The 17,821-nt window shown below is 35.3% G+C and overlaps 1 protein-coding gene across 6 annotated transcripts in view; it reads left to right on the plus strand.

Moving 5' to 3' along the window:
• Positions 1–17,821, plus strand: part of HMBOX1 (homeobox containing 1) — a 193,564-nt gene that overhangs the window by 109,310 nt on the left and 66,433 nt on the right. For all 6 annotated transcript variants that reach the window (XM_004775150.3, XM_004775153.3, XM_004775151.3 and 3 more), the window contains exon 5: positions 17,600–17,710. In XM_004775150.3, coding sequence (XP_004775207.1) covers positions 17,600–17,710 — 111 coding nt within the window. The remainder of the gene's footprint in view (positions 1–17,599; positions 17,711–17,821) is intronic.

A 17,821-nucleotide genomic window follows, 5' to 3' on the forward strand; every position in this document is an offset into this window, starting at 1 on the left:
CTTTTTTTTAAATATATATACAGACTCCCTTTGACCATGTAATTTATCTCATAGGAATTTATCCAATGTAATAGTTGCTTATGTCTACAGTGATACACGTGCAGGAATATTTATTGCAGCATATTATATTTTAGCAAAAGATTCTAAGTAACCTGAGTGTCCATCAGTAGAGGACTAGTGAGGTAAGTTATGATAGATCATATTATGGAGCACTATTTATTTATAAAAAAATATAAGGCAGGTCTATGTATCTCGAGTAGAATGGGGAAGAGAATGTGTTGTAAGGTGGTGGGAGAGAGGTGAGTGATTTTATTTTTAAGCACCGATTTTTAAAAGTTTTTATGATTATTATTTATTTTTTTCAATTTCTTTTTTTTTATTATGTTAGTCACCATACAGTACATCATTAGTTTTTGATGTAGTGTTCCATGATTCATTGTTTACATATAACACCCTGTGCTCCATGAAATCTGTAAACATAATTTTTTGAAACATATACCATGTCAGAAGCTCATCAGTAATATGCACTGGCTAGATTCTACTCAAGTATTACCAGTTTGTTCTGTGTGCTCTTTGACACCAGTTAGAATCACAACAGTTTTTAATATAACTCTAAAATTCAGTTCTAAGAGGAGCACTGGATGGCTCAGTTGGGTAAGTATCTGACTCTTGGTTTCAGTTCAGGTCATGATCCCAGGGTCATGAGTTTGAGCCCCGCATTGAATGGACTCCCATGTCAGCAGGGAGTCTCCTGGGTGTTCTCTCCCTCTGCTCACCCTTGTGTATGTGCTCATTCTCTTTCTTTCAAGTAAATAAATCAAATATTTTAAAAAATAAAAATAAAATAAAATTCAGCTTTAAGAAAAATGCAGAAGCATAAGTAAAACATTCTTTAAGAAGAACAGAGGAATGAGTTTAAACAAATTTGCCCTACTAGATATTAAAGTGTGCCATATGGTTAACAAAGTAAGTAAACAAGATTGTACTGCCAGACTGTACAGAACAGAATTCATTAATAGATCCTTGTACATAAGAAAATTTAGCTTAGGGGTGCCTGGGTGGCTCAGTGGGTTAAAACCCCTGCCTTTGGCTCAGGTTGTGATCCCAGGGTCCTGGGATCGAGCCCTGCATCTGGCTCTCTGTTCAGAGGGGAGTCTTTTGACACTGCTTTCTCTCTGCCTGCCTCTCTGCCTACTTGTGATCTCTGTCAAATAAATAAAATAAAAATCCCTTAAAGGAAAAAGAAAATTTAGCTTAAATAAACAAAGTGTTTCAAATCTGTAAGGAAATGGTGTTTTTCTATTGGTTGTTTAAAATAAGTGTCAACATCACACCAGAACCAAACATGAGTTTTCATATGGAATAAAGAGGCAGATATAGATACTTAAGGAAAAAAAGATTTATTTATTTGTTTGTTTGTTTCAGAGAAAGTGTGACTGGGGAACGGGGGAAGGGGAGCAGAGGGAGAGGAAGAGAGAGAATCTCAAGCAGAATCCAATCCCTCTGAGCGGGGCTGGACATGGGGCTTGATCTTATGACCCTGAGATTATGACCTGGGCTGAAATCAACCATTGCTGTGCAATGAACTGAACCATCCAGGCACTCCTAGATATATTTGCTTTTTATTTTTATTTTTTTAAGATTTTATTTATTTGAGAGGGGGGGGGGAGAAGCAGACGCCTGGATAAGCAGGGAGCCAAAGTGGGACTCCATCGCAGGAACCTAGGATCATGACTGGAGCCAAAGGCAAATATTTATCCAACTGAGCCACCTAGGCGTCCCAAGATATACTTTATAATGCCGGATAAAGGGTACTGTTACATTACTGTTAGAAGAAAATACTGGATACTTTTGTTATTTTAAGGTAGGAAAACTTTTTAAAAAATTAACATATATTATTTGCCCCAGGGGTACAGGTCTGTGAATCATCAGGCTTACACATTTCATAGCACTCACCATAGCACATACTCTCCGCAATGTCCATAACCCAGCCACCCTATCCCTGCCCCTGCCCAACCCCCAGCAACCCTCAGTTTGTTTTGTGAGATTAAGAGTCTCTTAGGGTTTGTCTCCCTTCCAATCCCATCTTGTTTCATTTTTTCCTTCCCTACCCCCCCAAACCCCTCACCCTGCCTTCCAAATTCTCATATCAGAGAGATCATATGATAAATGTCTTTAGGAAAGCTTTTCTTATGTAATACATAAAATCCAGAAGATAAAGTTAGGTGGACTTAAATGTGTAAAATTTTTTAAAAATGTCCAATAAAAGACTGTAACAAGATTCACACAGAAAGATATTTGCAATATAGAGAGCAAAGGATTAGTATCAATGATACTAATCAAAAGAATGATTTCATGTTATTATGAAAACAACAAATAATCAATAGAACAATTTACAAAGGCTATCAGTATATAATTTACAGATTTAATATAAATGACCCGTAAACATACAAAAAAATTTGCAGCCTCTTGGAAAATAAAATAAGAATAATCAACTGCAAGTTAACAGCGTTTTTGTTTTGTTTTGTTTGCCTGTTAGATCAGCAGACCTTAGTAGATTGAGGGATACTGCTGGTTTAAAACAGCAGAATAAAATTTTTCTTCACTTCTGTCTAACCAAGCAGAAACAATAAAAATAAAAGAAAAACTGTCTTTGATGAAGCAGTAACTAGAACCTTAAAACACAGACAAAATCAAATAAGAATTCTGAGTCAAACGAGAAAATGATGGTCACTGAGATGTGCCTCCTCCATTCTGGAGAAGGTAATAAGTTTGTCTCAAAGTACTTAAGATATGAATGGTTGATCCATTGTTTTTGGTTTAAGAATAATAGTTCTAGTGGTGCTTGGGTGGCTCAGTCAGTTGAGTGTCCAACTTTTGGTTTTGGCTGAGGTCATGAACTTGGGGTTGTGAGCTCGAGGCCCAGGTCAGACTCAGCTGGGAGTCCGCTTGAAATTCTCTCCCTTCCCCTGCCCCAACTTGCACTCACTCTCTCTCTCAAACAAGCAAGTCTTAGAAGAAGAAGAAGAACAACAACAACAACAGTTGTAAAGGGATGAGGCAACAAGAATAATGGGAATATTCCTGTTTAGATAAAATTCAGTATAGAAACTCCATACCTATAAGCAGTCATTCTCTAGTTCTTCATTTCCCCAGGTCCTAGCAAGCACTGACTTACTTACTTACGGTCTCTGTGGAGTTACCTAGAGACAGATTTCTGGTCATTTCATAAATAGGCTCATACATTCTGTGAACTTTCATGTCTGCCTTCCTTTTACTTAGCATAATGTTTTCAAGATTGTGAAAAGGTTTCAAGATTGTGACATGTATTAGTACTTCATTTCTTTTAATAAATGAATGATTTTCCACTGTCTAGATAATACTGTGTTAACAGACTGTTGAACATTTGGATTATTTCCACCTTTTTGGCTATTATGTATGATGCTGCTGTGAACATGCATGTACAGGTTTTTTGTGTGGACAGATTCTCTTGGAATATACCTAGTCTGGAATTGTGGATTACATGGTAATTCTGTGTTTAACATTTTGAAGAACAGCCAAACTTTTTTCCATTTTACAAACCCACAAATGTAGGAGGGATTGATCCAATTGCTTCATATTATCACCAGTGCTTGTTGTTATTCATCCGTTTAATTACAGCCATCCTAGTGGTTGTGAAGTGGTATCTCAGTTTTAATTTGTATTTTCTTAATGACCAATGATATTGACCATCTTTTCATATGCTTTTTGGACATTTGTATATTTTTTTGGAGTAACGTCTAGTCCTTTGTCCATTTTTAAATTGAGTTTTTATTTTTTAATATTGAATTGTGTAAGAGTTCTTTATGTATTCTAGAAAAAAGTGCCTTGTCAGATGTAGTGTTTGCATTGATTTTCATATTCTTATTGGTGCCCTTTGAAGCACACAAGGTTTTAATTTTGTTAAAATTCATTTTGTGTTTTCTTTGCTTTTGGTGTCATAACTAATGAATCATTGCCCCACTCAAAGTCACACATATTTATGTCCATGTTTTCTTCTGAGAGGCTTATAATTTCTCATATTTAGATCTTTGATCCATTTTGAGTTAATTTTTGTATATGATGTAAGGGGAGAGTCCAATATCTTTTTTTTTTTTTTTTTTTTTGGCACTTGGATATCTAGTTGTTCTAGCACTGTTTGTTGAAAAGACTGTTCTTTCCCTACTAAATTTTCTTGTCAACATTGTCAAAAATCAGTTGGCATTAATGAATGTATGGGTTTATTTCTAGACTCTCAGTTCTATTCCATTGATCTGTATGTCTATCTTAATGCCAGTACCACATAGTCTTGATTTTATAATTTTAACAGTAAGTTTCGAAATTCGGAACTGTGAATCCTTCAACTTTGTTCTTTTTTGTTGTTGTTAAGAATGTTTTGGTTCTTCTGGGTCCCTTTCATTTCCATTGGAATTTTTAAATCAGTTTATTAATTTCTGCAAAAAAGCCAGCTGGAATTTTAATACGAATTACATCAAATCTGTAGATCAATTTGGGGAGTGTTGTCATTTTAATGATATTAAGTCATCCCGTCCATGAATATGAGATGTCTTTCCATTTATTTAGGTATTCTTAAATTTTTTTCAACAGTTTTTTGTAGTATTTGTTTTACAGGCTTTGCATTTCCTAAATATTTTATTCTTTATGATGCTATTGTAAATGGAATTACTTTTTTGAAATTTTTTTTTATTCATTGCTAGTGGATAAAAATGAAATTTAATTTTTAATGTTGATTTTGTATTCTGCAACCTCAGTGAACACGTTTATTAGTTCTAATGTCTGTGTTTGTGTGTGTGTGAGCATGCATGCTCACATGGATTCCTTCAAATTTTTTAATAGACAAGATCATGTCATCTGCAAACAGGTTGTTTTACTTCTTCCTCTCTAATCTGAATGCTTTTTTAAAATAGTTTTTTTGTTTTTTAAACTAACATGTATTATTAGCCCCATGGGTACAGGTCTGTGAATCGTCAGGCTTACATACTTCACAGCACTCACCATAGCACATACCCTCCCCAATGTAATCTGAATGCTTTTTAAATAGTGAGAGCAACATCTCCATGTTGTTCCTGATCTTAGTGGCAAAGCTACTCAGTCTTTAACCATTAAGTGTAAGATATCAATTTTTCATAGATGTCCCCTATCAGGGTACGAAAGTTTGCTACTATTACTAGTTTGTTCAGTGTTCTGTATCACAACAGGATGTTGGATTTTGTGAAATTCTTTTTCTGTGTCTTAAAATAATCCCATGGATTTTGTGATTTACTAATATGGTATATTACATTGATTAGATTTTCATGTATTCAATAAACCTAGCTTTCCTGAGATAAATTCCACTTGGTCTTGGTATAAAGTCCTTTTTATATGTTGTTGGAATCAGTTTGCTAGTATTTTATTGGATATTTACATCTGTACTTATAAGGGGTATTGATCTGTAGTTTTCTTGCAGTATCTTAGTTTGGTTTTGTCCTTATGGAATGAATTGAGAAGTGTTTTCTCCTTCTCTGCTTAAGTTTGTGAGGGGTCTGTGTGTGTGTGTGTGTGTGAGAGAGAGAGAGAATTCTTTTTTAAATACTTGATAGAATTTACCATTGTAGCCATCTGACTTTGTGGGGGAAGTTTTGACCAATTCAGTATCTTTTCTTGCTGGAAGTTTATTCACATTTTCTGTTTCTTCTTGAATTGGGTTCCACAGGTTTTTTAGGAATTTCTCCATTTCATCTTGATTATGTATTATTTGTTGGCATATAGTTGTTCATAGAATTCCCTTTTTATTTCTTAAAGGTCAGTAGGAATGTCCTCTCTTTCATTCCTGATTTTAGTTTTGAGTCTTCTCTCATTTTGCTTGTCAATATTCCTAAAAGTTTCTCAATTTTGTTGACCTATTTCAAACAATTTATTATTTTGTTTTTTTTCTCTATTATGTTTTTATTTTGTGCTTCTTTTATATCTCCTCTATATAATTTCGATTCCTTTCTTCTGCTTGCCTTGAATTTAGTTACTCTTTTTCCAGTTTTTTTAAAGGTACAAGTCCAGAGTATTGATTTAAGGTATTTTTTCTTTTTTCAGTAGGGACATTTACAACAATAAATTTTTTTTAAAGATTTTATTTATTTAGCAGACAGAGATCACAAGTAGATGGAGAGGCAGGCAGAGAGAGAGAGAGAGAGAGAGAGAGAGGAGGAAGCAGGCTCCCCACTGATCAGTGAGCCCTATGCAGGGCTTGATCCCAGGACCCTGGGATCATGACCTGAGCCGAAGGCAGAGGCTTTAACCCACTGAGCCACCCCTGCACCCCAACAATAAATTTCTCTCTGAGCACTTCTTTAACTTCATCTCATATGTTTTGGTAGGGTGTGTGTGTGTGTGTGTGTGTGTGTGTGTGTTTTAATCATCTCGAAGTGTTTTCTGATATCCCTTATGATTTCGTCTCTGACTGATTGGTTAGGACTGTTAATTTCCACATATTTGTGAGCTTTTAGTTTTTTTTCTTTTGATTTATAATTCATTCTATTATGTTTGGAGAGCACACTATGATTTAAAAATTATTGAGACTTGTTTTGTGGCCACACATACATCTGTCCTGGAAAATGTTCCATGCACACTTGAGAAGAATGTGTATTCTACTATTGTTGAGTGGAATGTCTGTTTTTTAGGTCTAGTTGGTTTATGATGTTCAGATCTTCTGTTTCCTTATTGATCTTCTGTCTGGTTGTTTTACCTGTTATTGAAAGTGGAATATTGAAGTCTCCAGCTGTTATTATTGAATTATCTATTTCTCTTTTCAATTCTATCAGTTTTGCCTCATATATTTTGTGGCTCTGTTGTTTATATTTATGTATTTAGTTTATCTTTCTCATGAATGAACCTTTTTATTGTTGTAAAAATAGCTTTCTTTTGTCTCTCATTACAAAAGTTTGTTTTAAAGTCTATTTTGTCTAATGTTAGTATAGCTACTCAGGCTTTCATTTGGCTATGTTTACATGGTATATCCTTGGCCATACCTCTACTTTCAACCTATTCATGTCTTTGAATTTAGAATGTACAGTTCTTACAGACAATTTACAGTTCTTATTGGAGTGTTTAATCCATTTAAATTTAGTTAATTATGATGAGATAGGATTATGTCTTCCATTTTGTCATTTGTGTTTTATGACGTGTCTGTTTTGTTCCCCTTATTGCTTGATTACTTCCTTCTTTGGTATTAAATATTTTATAGTGTTCCAATTTAAGTCTTTTGCCATTTCCTTTACTATATGTTTTTTAGTTACTATCTTAGTGGTTGCCCTGGAAATTACCATTAACTTATAATTATATAACTAGAATGATTTAATTGTTAACAATCTATAATAGATTAACAGCAACTTAATTTCAGTAATATAGAAAAACTTAACTCCTTTATGGCTTTATTCCCTCTTCCCCTGCTTTGTGCCATATATTGTCATACAAATTATATTGTGTACCCATCAACTTAGATTTATAATTACTGCATTGTCCACTTTTATAAAGGATAAAAGGAGTTATAAACAAAAAATGCATTTATACTGGTTTTTTTATGTTTAATTATGTCATTGCTTTTACTGGCACTCTTTATCCTTCATGTATATTTGAATTACTATTAGTGTTCTTTCATTTCAGATGAAGGAATTCTCTTAGCAGAAGTTTTTCTTATAGGACAGGTCTGCTGACATCAGATTCTGTCCAGTTTGTTCACCTGGCAATATCTTAAGGATTCTTTCATTTTGGAAGGATAGTTTTGCTAGATATAGAGTTTTTGTTTGAGATTCTTTTTCCTTCCCCCAGCACTTTGAATATATTATCTTACTGCTTTCTGACTTCTGACAATTTCTAATAAGAAATCAGCTATTAATCTTATTGAGTATTCCTTATATATTATGTCACTTTTTTCTTGCTGCTTTCAAATTTTATCTTAGTCTTTGGTTTTCAACAATTTATATTTTTAGGTATAGGTCTCTCTTAGTTTACCCTACTTAAATACTACTAAGCTTCTTGGACTTGTAGATTAATGTTTTCTTATCAGATTCGGGAACTATTTGGCCATTATTTTTTCAAATATTCTTTCTTCACTTTTCTGTTTCTTGTAATAGATCATCTTAGTCAACCTGTCTTTAAGTTTCCTGATATTTCTTCTGTCAGTTCACATCTGGTGTTGAACATCTTTAGTGAATTTTTAATTTCAAGTTTTATACTTTTCAACTCCAGAATTTCTATTTGATTCTTTCTTATAATTCCTCTCTTTTTATTGATATTCTATTTTATGAGGGATTTTTCTCACAGTTTCCTATAGTTCTCCAGACATTTTTTTAAAAAGATTTTATTTATTTATTTGACAGAAATCACAAGTAGGCAGAGAGGCAGGCAGAGAGAGAGGAAGGGAAGCAGGCTCCCTGCTGAGCAGAGAGCCTGATATGCGGATCTATCCCAGGACGCTGGGTTCATGACCTGAGTTGAAGGCAGAGGCTTTAACCCACTGAGCCACCCAGGCGCTGCCAGACATGTTTTTTTGTTGTTGTTGTTGTTTTTTTTTTTTTTTTTTAATTCTTTGAATATCTTTAAAATAGCTGATTTAAATTTTTGTCTATTAAGTCCAACATCTGGATTTCTTCAAAGACAGTTATTGATGGCTTCTTTTACTATGCGTTATTCTTTTTTATTTCTTCACATGGCTTATAAATTTTGTTTTGTTTTTCAAACTGGGCACTTTTTAAGTAACATAATGTGGAAATCTGGAAATCAGATTCCTCCCCACCCTTGGCTTTGTTGTGGTCTCTGTTTGATACTGTTGCTCTTTCTTTGTTTAGTGACTTTCCTGAACTAATCCTATAGTCAGTATTCTTTGTGGTGTGAGGTAATTTCTTGTTAGCTTAGTTGTCAGCTAATTGTTGTTCAGAGATTTTCTTAAATGCCTGAAGCTTCTAAGTTTCCCAGCTTTGCTGAGGCGCTCTGCATGCCTTTAATGCTCAGATAGGCACTTCATAATTCTGCCCTTGCCTTCACATTCTCTTTATACTGTGCCTCCCAGTAGCCATAGGTGAAATCTTAGTGCTTTCATAGCTCTTTCCTGTGTGTACATATTACTGTGATTATGTACATAGACACAGTACTACGCATGTGCCTAATTTTTTATATTGCCCAAAAATATGCCAAAGCTTTTCTTTCTTTCTTCTTTTTTTTTTTCAAGGTATTATTTATTTATGACAGAGATAGAGAGAGGGAGCACAAGCACGGGGGAGCTAGTGAGGGAGAAGCAGGCTCCCCCCTGAACAGGGAGCACAATATGGGGCTTGATCCCTGGACGCTGGGATAATGACCTGAGGTGAAGGCAGACGCTTAACAACTGAGCCACCCAGATGCCCCGTCAAAGGTTTTCAAAGATACTCATAGACATCTCATTCCTCCGCTTTTTAAATATTTTGATCAGCTCCTTGTTTGCCTCAGCTGTCATCATTACCTCATTTAATATTAGTGCAATGTTAAATGATTGTCACTGATTGTTTTCAATAAACCACCTCCCTTTGTACTTCCCTCCTAGAGAAAAGTCTGTTTACACCCAGTGAGCTCTGAATCAGGTCAAATGAGGGCAAGCCTTTACAAATGGGAGTTTCCAGGGAATTGCCAGATAGGTCCATTCATGATAGTTCTCTTTGAATGGTATTTTGGGGAACTCCAAACCTGTTTTACTCCATCCAGTGGCTACTAAGCCATTCCTGTTTTCACTGTGATTGAAAGAATATTGATTTCAGTAGTGATAATGGGAATGGATGTAGGTCTGGTTAAAATGTCATACAAGTGATCTCATTAAAATTAAGTACTTTTTCTTAAATAAGCACTCCTTGGATTGTTGCAAACTTTTGGTTAAGTTGAATTCTGACAATTTTTGCCAGTATTTTTATGGCAGAACATCTTTTGCTCTTACTATTTTTTTTAGAGGACTTGTTTCTCAGAGGTCCTAGTCTGCCATTCTCCTAGACCTCACTCCAGTTTAACAGATTTTGGAGGAAAGACTAATCCCTCCTAAATTATTTCCCTTGTGGAGTTATCCTCAAAAAATAAATGTGGAAGACGAACATAAGAAAACAAGGACTGGGGATACAACACCAATAAACCTGTAATGATAAAAACTTCTTGATGAAGAAATCTTACCAACCAAAAATTAAATTGAAAATTTGGGTCGTAACTGGAAAGGAACAGAAGGACCTTTTAGGGAGCATGAAAATAATCTATATACTAATTTGAACAATGGTCATATATATATACATATGTCAAAAGCCACTGAAATATATATTTAAGAGTAGTATACTTTATTGTAGATAAAATATGCCTCAGCTAAAAACAAAAAATAAACTTTGTAGTAAATCTTGAATCCATTTGAATCTAGACCTATAAGTAAACAACTATGGAAATTATGAATCCAGAACAGAATATAAATGTTGACTCTGCATTTATCTTCCAAATATCGGAGTTAGGTATATAGGCCAGGGAGAAAGATAGGGAAAGTATAGTATATATATGTATTAGTTATCTATTGCTGCATAAGAAATAACATCAGATCTTAACAACTTGAAACCTAAACCTTTATTATCTCAGTTTCTGTGGGTCAGGAATGTAAGAGCAGCTTAGACAGGACATTCTGGTTTAGGGTGTCTCAGGAGGTTACAGTCATTGGGAGGTTTACCTAAGACTAGAGGTCTAGATGGTTCACTTGGGTAGCTGTGGGCAGAATGTCTCAATTATTTGCCACATGAGTTCCTCTATAGGTCAGGTTGAATGGTCTCACAGCATGACAACTAGCTTTCCTTAGAACCAGCTATCAGAGAGAGAGCAAGGCAGAAGCTGTAACGTTGTTCATGACCTAGTGTCAGAAGTCACAGACTATCATTTCTGCCATATTCTCTTGGTTGCACAGACCAACTCTCAAGCAGGGTTTTAGGGGATTACACAAAAGGAGGAAGACAGAGAATAATTAGGGGTCATCTTAGAGCCTGGCCACCACTGCCTGCTAATTTCCTCAACGTTTTTAGCCAGGAGCCATTACATACTGCCCACAAGTTAGAAGGTAATGCTTCCAACCTAATGTTTGTTTGTTTGTTTGTTTTTTAAATGATTTTATTTATTTATTTGAGAGAGAGAGAGAGAGAGAGAGAGAGCAAGCACGAGAGGAGAGAGATCAGCGGGAGAAGCAGACTCCCTGCTTAGCAGGGAGTCTGATGTGGGACTTGATCCCAGGACTCCAGGATCATGACCTGAGCCGGAGGCAGTCGCTTAACCAACTGAGCCACCCAGGCGCCCCCAACCTAATGTTTTTATATAACCCATTTCCTTGCTTTAATGCATTTTTTTAAGGTACCTTGCTTGCCTTATAGAAGCATTTACTAAAATTGAGTAATAGTTTATTTTCACTCTATTAAAAATTTTTCTTACATTCAAATCAAACTGATTTTTATGTTTTTATATTTCAAAATTCTGTCTATAGTTTGTCTATATAGTATACAGTATGCATATGTTTACTTTTAGTAATTATTTCTGCCTACCCTATGTCTGCATATGCTTGGAATGATCTTACCCTAAGTGTAGTTATTTCTAAATGGTAAGAATTTGGATGTGTGTGTTTTTTTTTTATTAGCTGTCTTCTTAATTTTTCTTTCCACTGAATTGCTTATAATTCTTTTCTAATAATGAGCATGTATTACAAAAAGAAAGACTTTCAAAATAAGTTTTATAGTATTTAGTAATCATGAGAATATAGGGAGATAATTTCATCACTATTGGTCAGAGTATAAAATTTGGTACAACCTTCTTAAGAGGGCACTCTGGTATTTGTCATAAACTTAAGTGCTCATATGCTGTGAATCAAAAATTCCATTCTCAGAAGTCAATCCTAAAACATCTGTACATATGCATGAAGATATGCATAGAGTATTTATTGTATCATCATTTATAATGGTAAACCATTAGCAACAACTGAAATGTTTAATAATAGGTAAATATGTAAGTGGATTTTGGTGTGGAATACCATGTAACCATTAGAATGATGAAAGTTTATTAAATTACTACATGAGAAAATTCCATTTATGTGAGAAGTATTACTTATATATTGAATAACTACAAATGTGTGCTTAAAAAAACTTAAATGTATATATGTGTACATGTTTATGTCTTAAGTGCATAGGAAAGAGTCTAGAAGGATTCACATCCAAATAAACCTCAACGATAAGAAATAGAAAAGTTGGGATGGAGGATGGATTTTTCCCCCCATGTTTATGAATACTTTTTATGAAGAATCTGTTTTAAATTTGGAGATAAAACTCTGGTTGCCCTGAGATGACTGCAGTTCTCAAGTAGAAAGTGACTGCAGAATCACATTTCATGTTTTCAACTGTGAAATGACCTTGTAATTAAGAAGGATCTGATCAGGGCATCTGGGTGGCTCAGTGAGTTAAAGCCTCTGCTTTCGGCTCAGGTCATGATCTCAGGGTGCTGGGATCGAGCCCCACATCGGGCTCTCTGCTCAGCCGGGAGCCTGCTTCCTCCTCTCTCTCTCTGCCTGCCTCTCTGCTTACTTGTGATCTCTGTCAAAAAAAAAAAAAAAAAGAATAAAATCTTAAAAAAAAAAAAAGAAGGATCTGATCATGAGGTTTTTGTCTTCGTGGATCTTAGATGGCTTCTTCTTTTATCAGTTATTTCAATTGTCCAGGCAAACGAGGCTGAGATTCTGAACCACAAGAATGAAGATTGGAGAAAACATGAAGAGAATTTTAAGAAGTGATTAGATATGGTAATCATGTGAGAATTAGAGGAGAGAGTAGAGTGGAAGGTAGAATTGAGATGGGGGACACAGAAAGAAGAGCAGATTTAAAGGAAGAAGATATGAGTTAAGTTAATGATACTAAAGGCCTGTGAGAAAATCTCATGAAGCTATCTAGCAGATGGTTTGAAAGAACAGTCTGGTGCTCTGGAAGTCATTGGCATTTAGAATTTTAAAATCATGATTGATAGCTGTGATGACTAAAGGAAGAGTGTATAGGAGAGAAGATTCTTAGAGATAGAACCCTGAGGACACTAACCTGTAAGGAGCTAGCAAACAGTCCATGAAGCTGACTAAAAAGTTGCATTGGATAGTTGTATCTAACATTTTTCAAGGATGAAGATGATGTGATTGGTCATTTGCATTGCCCAGGAAGGGGAAGGAAGAGGAAACATTCGAATTTGTTGCATCAGAGTTTTTGACCCAAATGGGTTGTGGTAGAGAGCCCTCTAGTGGGAGGGAGTATGGCATTTGAGGAACTGGAAGGAGCATGATGAAGCTAAGCTCAGAAAAGAATGTGAATGAGACTGGCATTTTTCATCCGTTGAATTCAGTGTGACCAATCAGTTTCTTAGTGGAAAGAAATTAATGGGGTGTTAGTTTTAGTATCTCAGTGTAAGAGAGTTATGAAAGTTATATGTGAATTTTTCTTCTGCCCTATGGAAGGTGAAGAGGTTTTGAGGAGCTAAAACATGTGAGGAATGACATTTTTTTTTTTTTCAGCAGTGGGAGGGAGGAAAGGGAATTTGTCTCCCAAGGAGAAGTACCAAAGCAGACAGTAAAGAAAAGCAGCAGGCCCTTTTTACACCTAGATCAACTAAAGTTCCAAAGGCTTGGACCAGGCACAGAAGGATGAGTGTTAAAGGAAACTTACTTATCAGCAAACTGCTAATTAAGAAAAATCACTGCAGGGGCGCCTGGGTGGCTCTGGGTTAAAGCCTCTGCCTTCAGCTCAGGTCATGATCCCGGGATCCTAGGATCGAGCCCCGCATTGGGCTCTCAGCTCCGTGGAGAGCCTGCTACCTCCTTTCTCTCTCTGCCTGCTTCTCTGCCTACTTATGATCTCTCTCTGTCAAATAAATAAATAAAATCTTAAAAGAAGGGGCGCCTGGGTGGCTCAGTGGGTTAATCCGCTGCCTTCGGCTCAGGTCATGATCTCAGGGTCCTGGGATCGAGTCCCGCATCGGGCTCTCTGCTTGGCAGGGAGCCTGCTTCCCTCTCTCTCTCTCTCTGCCTGCCTCTCCATCTACTTGTGATTTCTCTCTGTCAAATAAATAAATAAAATCTTAAAAGAAAAAAAAGAAAAATCACTGCAAAATGTTTTTTTTTTGCAAAATGTATTATTGTACATATTTAGTTTTTATAGTGCCTCTTCTGGATAAAAGTTATTACTTCATTTTCTGTATTTATTATATGAAAACTGTTATTAAATATACAGGGAAGACTTCCTTTATTTCCTTTTCACACAAAAGATTGGATGGGGAAGAATTCTTTATTACTTTCTTTTGTTTTATTAAATTAATAATTATGCGAAAATTGTGGAACAACATATATTAACAGTTAACATTGCTTACCTCAGGAGAATTAATGAAAAAAGAAGAAATTAACTTCTTTTTGCACATGTCCGTTGTTTAACTTCATTACAGTGTTTTTAAAAAAACCAATAAAACATGTAGTGATTATAGGAAAAGGTTAAAAATAAATTAATACATATTTGTAGTAAGATTAAGAAAATAATATAAAGGTATGCAATATACGAAGAGTCAGCCACTCTAAATTCCTATTGTGTGTCTTTGGCTATGTATAAGCTTTTGTTACTTACTATACAAAACAGGATGTAGATTATGTGAAAATATATTCATAAAACTATATACTTTTTCATTGATATCATGGCCATTTTTCCATATTGACACATACCAATTTATTTTTTACACACTGCATAGAATTTTGAAAACTTTGGCAGGAAACTTTTTTTAAAAATTGAAATATATACAGAGAAAAGTGTCCCAGTTTAATGACTTTTACAAAGTGAAGACACATGTATAACTCTCATCTAGATCAAGATCAGTAATGATGCCAGGGTGTCTGGGTGGCTCAGTAGGATGGGCATCTGCCTTTGGCTCAAGTCATGATCCTGGGGTCCTGGAATGGAGACCCACATCCTTCAGGACTCCCTGCTCAGTGGAGAGTCTGCTTTTCCCTCTCCCTCTGCTCTTCCCCCTGCTTATGCACTCATGTGTGCTCCCTCCCTCTCAAATAAATAAATAAATATAATCTTTAAAAAAAAAAATCAGAAATCATGCTGACCACTGCATTTCTTCAACTGCCTCCCAGTTAATTAACCTTCCTCCTATCCATAGGTAACCACTCATAAAGATAAGCTGTGTCTGTTTTTTAACTATTTATAAATTGAATCATATAATCGTGTGTGGCTTTTTTATGTATGTGTCTTTTGGGGAGGACTATATTATTCTTGTGAGATTTATTAATGTGGTTCCGTGTATCAGTGGTATGGTAGTCTTTAGTAGAATGCATAAATCATGATTTTTATGTATTCTGTTGATTTGTGTTTGACTTGTTTCAGATTGGGATTATTATGAATAATGCTTCTGTAGGTCTGTATGTGTACAAGTTGTACATGCCTTTTGCCCCACATTTCTATTGAGTATGTACAGATTTCTGTGCTGTATATCAAGGAAAGAAATTGCTAGACCATACGGTATCCATATGTTCCCTTTAGTAGATACTGCTCAGTTGTTTCTCATAGTGGCCCTGCATCTTACCCTTCTCTCAGAAGTGTGAGTTCCATATACTCTTTGCCCTTGCCAACACTTGATATTGATGGCTTTTTGCTTGGTTGGTTTGTTTTTGTGTTAGTTTTGGTTTTTTGGCTGTTTAAGAACATTTTAAAAGTCTGCCCAGTATTTTATTATGTGAGTAGTCCATAATTTAATCTCCTTTTGATGGGCTTTTTCCTCTTCCTCCACTACAGCACAGCCAGAACCTGGACAGCTCCAATATCTAGTGGGCTCTGTGATCTCTGTGCAGAAGATTCAATATTGAAAGTTTCAGAATATCTGTGTATCCTTTTTTTTTTCTTAACAGATTTTTCTTGAATTTCCTCTTTATGAATAGTGTAGTACCAATATGAAGAATCCATATAAAATAGTTTCATTTTATGACATGAAAACCAATTTTGATTTTATGGTGGTAAATGGTTTTTTTTTTTTTTTTCACTCTTGTTTAAAGGTAATATAAAAAGTAGTATAATCTCTGAAACTAGACTTTTGGTGAAAGCATTGCTAAACAGCCAATTAAATTATCCAGAATAATTTGTATTCTCTTAGAATAAGCATACAGTGCTAGCCGCCAGCACCTGCATCACATAGATCCTCAGTCCACTGGAAAACTACTGTGTGAATTACTTGAGAATGTAATCACTTAGGTTTTGGAAAACTGTTTGACTTTACCCTTTCAAAGTGAAAGGCATTTCCAATCAGAGAAACATGATTCAAACCCCAACCTCTCTTTTAACAAATCTCTCCCCAGTTTCCTCCCATTTTCTTATAACATAGGTTTTCAAAGTATGAAACTCTGGGGGCTTGCTTCTAATGAGTTAAATGTGATCACCAGACCTCCTGCTTCTCATGTTAGGAGGTGTGTTTCTTCCTGATAACTATTCTTCCTGTTGTGCATTATAGTTTTAAACAGGTGTTCGCACACATGGCATTCAGTACCATCCAGTTACTATAAGTAATTCCTTGGGAGAATTTAGATACTGTTAACCCTCTATGATAGCTGAATAGTCTTTTGGAAAGTGACTTATGGGCGTATAAGACAGTTTCTTCTTTCCTATTATTCTTTGCTTTTGCCAGTTGCATGTTGAATTATTCATTTTTGAAATAGCTATAATGACCAGAAGAAGCGTGTGATTCTCATACTAGTAAGTTTTAGTCATGCTTTCTTACTTTCACATGTGGAGGTTTTTCCACATTTCTAATTAATTGCTGTCAAGAACTTCTTAGAGGTAACTGAAAACCACTGCTTTATATTCTGTTCATTTTTTTTTTTTTAATAAGCCTGTGTCTTAGAAGGATGTCTTTACTTCTTGAGGTTTCTTAAGAGGTCATATTGCAACATAACCTAAAATTCTTCCAATTCTTTGTTATATGTAGTAATAATAACAAGTCTGGAAATGCCTATATGAATTAACAAATAAGCCAGAAACCTTATTGAAGAGACTGTTTTCAATAATCTCTCCTTTCTTAGGCCCTAAATCTTTTTTCTTAGTGTTGATAATGAATAGCAAAACTTGCTGGCTTGATTTTTTTTTTTCTTCCTTCTCAGTATCTGGTAAAAGTTCTAATATTCTAACATTCTCAACCAGGATTGGGCCGGGATGGTGGTCAGAGTACAAATGTAGTCAACTTCCGACTTACAACTATTAATTAGGAATCTCTTCATTTATCTCACATGAACTTGGCTTATGGATTAATTTTAGAGACCACTTTGACATCTTGGTTAATAAAATGCTTTGACCTCTGGTGGATCATTTCTGAGTATATTCCAGCCAGTGCAGTCAGGCTTTACAAAGAAATCTAATATTAGAGAGTTTGTTCAAGCTGCTTCATTACAGATTAACACAGAGAATAAAGGACCCAGTAACCTAGAACCAGCAGAACTCGCAGCTTCCCTGGACTTTAAGTACCTGCAATAGCTGTTTCTCTTTCTCCACAGGTATCAGTCAGAGCCGGATCTCTCACTGGCTGTTGCAGCAGGGTTCAGACCTGAGTGAACAGAAGAAGAGAGCATTTTACCGATGGTACCAACTTGAGAAGACAAACCCTGGTAAATATCATTTTCTTATTTTATTGTATCTGAAACAAGACAGATGTAATTATTACTTTATTAAATCTGTGTGCTGACTGATCTTCACTAAGATGATTTTATACTTTATTG

The sequence above is a fragment of the Mustela putorius genome, unplaced genomic scaffold (assembly GCF_011764305.1).
Source record: "Mustela putorius furo isolate JIRA1106 unplaced genomic scaffold, ASM1176430v1.1 tig00000242_pilon_pilon_pilon, whole genome shotgun sequence".
Classification (NCBI taxonomy): Eukaryota; Metazoa; Chordata; class Mammalia; order Carnivora; family Mustelidae; genus Mustela; species Mustela putorius.